Source organism: Blennius ocellaris (assembly GCF_963422515.1).
Source record: "Blennius ocellaris genome assembly, chromosome: 21".
In the NCBI taxonomy this organism is placed as follows: Eukaryota; Metazoa; Chordata; class Actinopteri; order Blenniiformes; family Blenniidae; genus Blennius; species Blennius ocellaris.
Window position 1 is genome coordinate 1218499 of NC_137670.1, and position 2500 is coordinate 1220998.

Here is a 2500-nt window from a genome sequence, read left to right on the forward strand (position 1 = left end):
CCAACAGCCCCCGCCCCATCGGGTCCTCCTCCTCCTCGGGGCCCAGCCCCAAAGGCCCCCAGGGGACGCCGGCCTCCCAGCAGCAGGGCCAGTCGCACCAGAGCCAGCAGCCGGCCGGCCAATCACATCACTCCCCCGGCGGGAGTGGGCGGGACCAGAGGGAGCAGCGCAGCTCGCGCTCCTCCCGGAGGAAAGGCTCCGACAGCAGCCTGCCGGAGGAGGACGAGAAGGACCGCAAGGAGGAGGGCCCGGGGAGAGGTGGGTCATGTGCAGCTGACTTCCTGTTAGCGTAGCCACGTTAGCGTCAGTCCAGAAACGTCACGCCGCCGTTAGCTTACCTCTGCTTTCAGTAGGTGTGTTCTATGGAAGTAAAACTGTTTTTTGCAGCTGAATTTTTTTTGCAGCTGAATTTTTTTGCAGCTGAATTTTTTTTGCAGCTGATTTTTTTTGCAGCTGATTTTTTTTTGCAGCTGAATTTTTTTTGCAGCTGATTTTTTTTTGCAGCTGATTTTTTTTTGCAGCTGAATTTTTTTTGCAGCTGAATTTTTTTTGCAGCTGATTTTTTTTGCAGCTGAATTTTTTTTGCAGCTGAATTTTTTTTGCAGCTGATTTTTTTTTGCAGCTGAATTTTTTTTGCAGCTGAATTTTTTTTGCAGCTGATTTTTTTTGCAGCTGATTTTTTTTTGCAGCTCGATTTTTTTTTGCATCTGGATTTGTTTTGCAGTTGAAGGTTTTTTTGCTGTTGAATTTTTTTTTTGCGGTTCAATTTTTTTGCAGCTGGATTTTTAGACACGTTGAATTTTTACACGCTGAATATTGTTAGATACGTAAATTTGACAGCTTTTAAAATACAAAGTCTGATTTCAATGGTGAAAAAAAATTCAGAGTTAGAAATTCGAATTCGGAATCTGACATCACAGTTTTACTTCCATGGTGTTCGTCCCTCGCTGACTGTGTGTGTGTGTGTGTGTGTGTGTGTGTGTGTGTGTGTGTGTGTGTGTGTGTGTGTGTGTGTGTGTGTGTGTGTGTGTGTGTGTGTGTGTGTGTGTGTGTGTGTGTGTGTGTGTGTGTGTGTGTGTGTGTGTGTGTGTGTGTCAGAGTCCAAGTCGAAGGCCAAGCCGGCCGCCAACAAGCGCAGGAAGGGCGAGGAGGACGAGAAGAAGGCGGGGCTAAAGCGGCTGAAGACCGACGTGACCTCTGACCTGTCGGAGAGCAGTGACTCTGAAAACCCCCACAACAAGAGGACCGCCCACTCCTCCTGCTCCTCCTCCTCGTCCTCGTCCTCCTCCTCCTCCTCCTCCTCCTCCTCCTCCTCCTCGGAACCTAACTCCGAGAACGAACTGAAGACTCGCTGCAGCGGCGGCGGCGGCGGCGACGTCAAACCCGGCGCCGTTTCCAAAATGGAGGAGGACGGGAAGCCGCTGGGACCCAAAATGAACAATTCCTCCTCCTCTCCCATTGGCTGCCTGTCGCCGTGGGCGGAGCTCCAGGCGGCGGCGGCGGCGGAGGACATCAAGAAGACCCTGGCGAAGGAGACGGGCAAGACCATCTCCAAGGAGGAGGAGGAGCTGGTGGCGGTGACGCAAATCCCACGGTCGCCGCGGCAACAGGCGCCTCAACTGTCCGACGCCGTCCAGGGCGGCGGCCTGGAGATCAGTAAGAGCGCCGTGAAAGGTATACACACACACACACACACACACACAACCCCCCCACTGTCACTGTCCCTCACTGTCCCTCCGTCTCGTTGCAGCGTCCCCCCGCTCCCAGACGCCGTCCCTCCCCCCGCTGCACGCCACCGCCGCCGCCGCCGCCGTCATCGACATCACGGAGGAGGCGCAGGCCACCGTGCACCGCGAGAGCTCCGAGGCCGTGTCGGCGCTGCTGGCCTCCCAGAAGGCCGAGTCCACCGCCCTGTCCCCCTACGTCCCCCTCAACCCCTCCCCCGTGTCCTCGCCCCCCGTCCCGCCGTCCCCCTCGCCCTCGGAGGGGGGGCGCAGGCCGGACGCGGAGCCGCCCGTCTCGGGGGGCGGCGGTGGCGTCGCCGCGGCGGCGGGCAGAGGGTCGAGCGGCAAGATGGAGTTCGCGCCTTCGGAGGTCATCAGGTGAGGCGGGGGGTCTGGGGGGGAGGGGGGGGGTCAGGGGGGGGGGGGGTCTGGGTCTGGTTCAGTAGAATGACCCGGGGGTTTGTCTCTTGTGTTTCCAGGCCGATCACGTCGTTGTCTGAAAACGTTCTGCTGGTGGAGAAAGAGAAACCTTCACTTCCTCATCATCCTCTTCATCACCACCAGCACCCCCACCTCCACCCCCCCCACCCTCACCCCCACCCCCACCACCATCAGCATCAGCAGCACTACTCCTCCATCCACCCCAACATCAAGAGCCCGTCTTTACCCGAGGAGACGAGAAAACCGCCCCCCCAGACCCCCCCCGCCCCCCACAGGGTGAACACCCCCGACGCCCCCAAGCCCAAACCCAGCCCCAGCCCCCACCCGCCCCCCGC

At 58.1% G+C, this 2500-nt stretch overlaps 1 protein-coding gene across 1 annotated transcript in view; it reads left to right on the top strand.

Moving 5' to 3' along the window:
• Positions 1-2500, top strand: part of LOC308145490 (putative JmjC domain-containing histone demethylation protein 2C) — a gene marked incomplete at its 3' end in the record, with an annotated part of 78142 nt that overhangs the window by 54469 nt on the left and 21173 nt on the right. The window contains 4 exon segments of the mRNA XM_080516946.1: positions 1-258; positions 1099-1674; positions 1751-2102; positions 2204-2500. The exon segment at positions 1-258 is cut by the window's left edge and continues 22 nt beyond it; the exon segment at positions 2204-2500 is cut by the window's right edge and continues 670 nt beyond it. Coding sequence (XP_080373072.1) covers positions 1-258; positions 1099-1674; positions 1751-2102; positions 2204-2500 — 1483 coding nt within the window.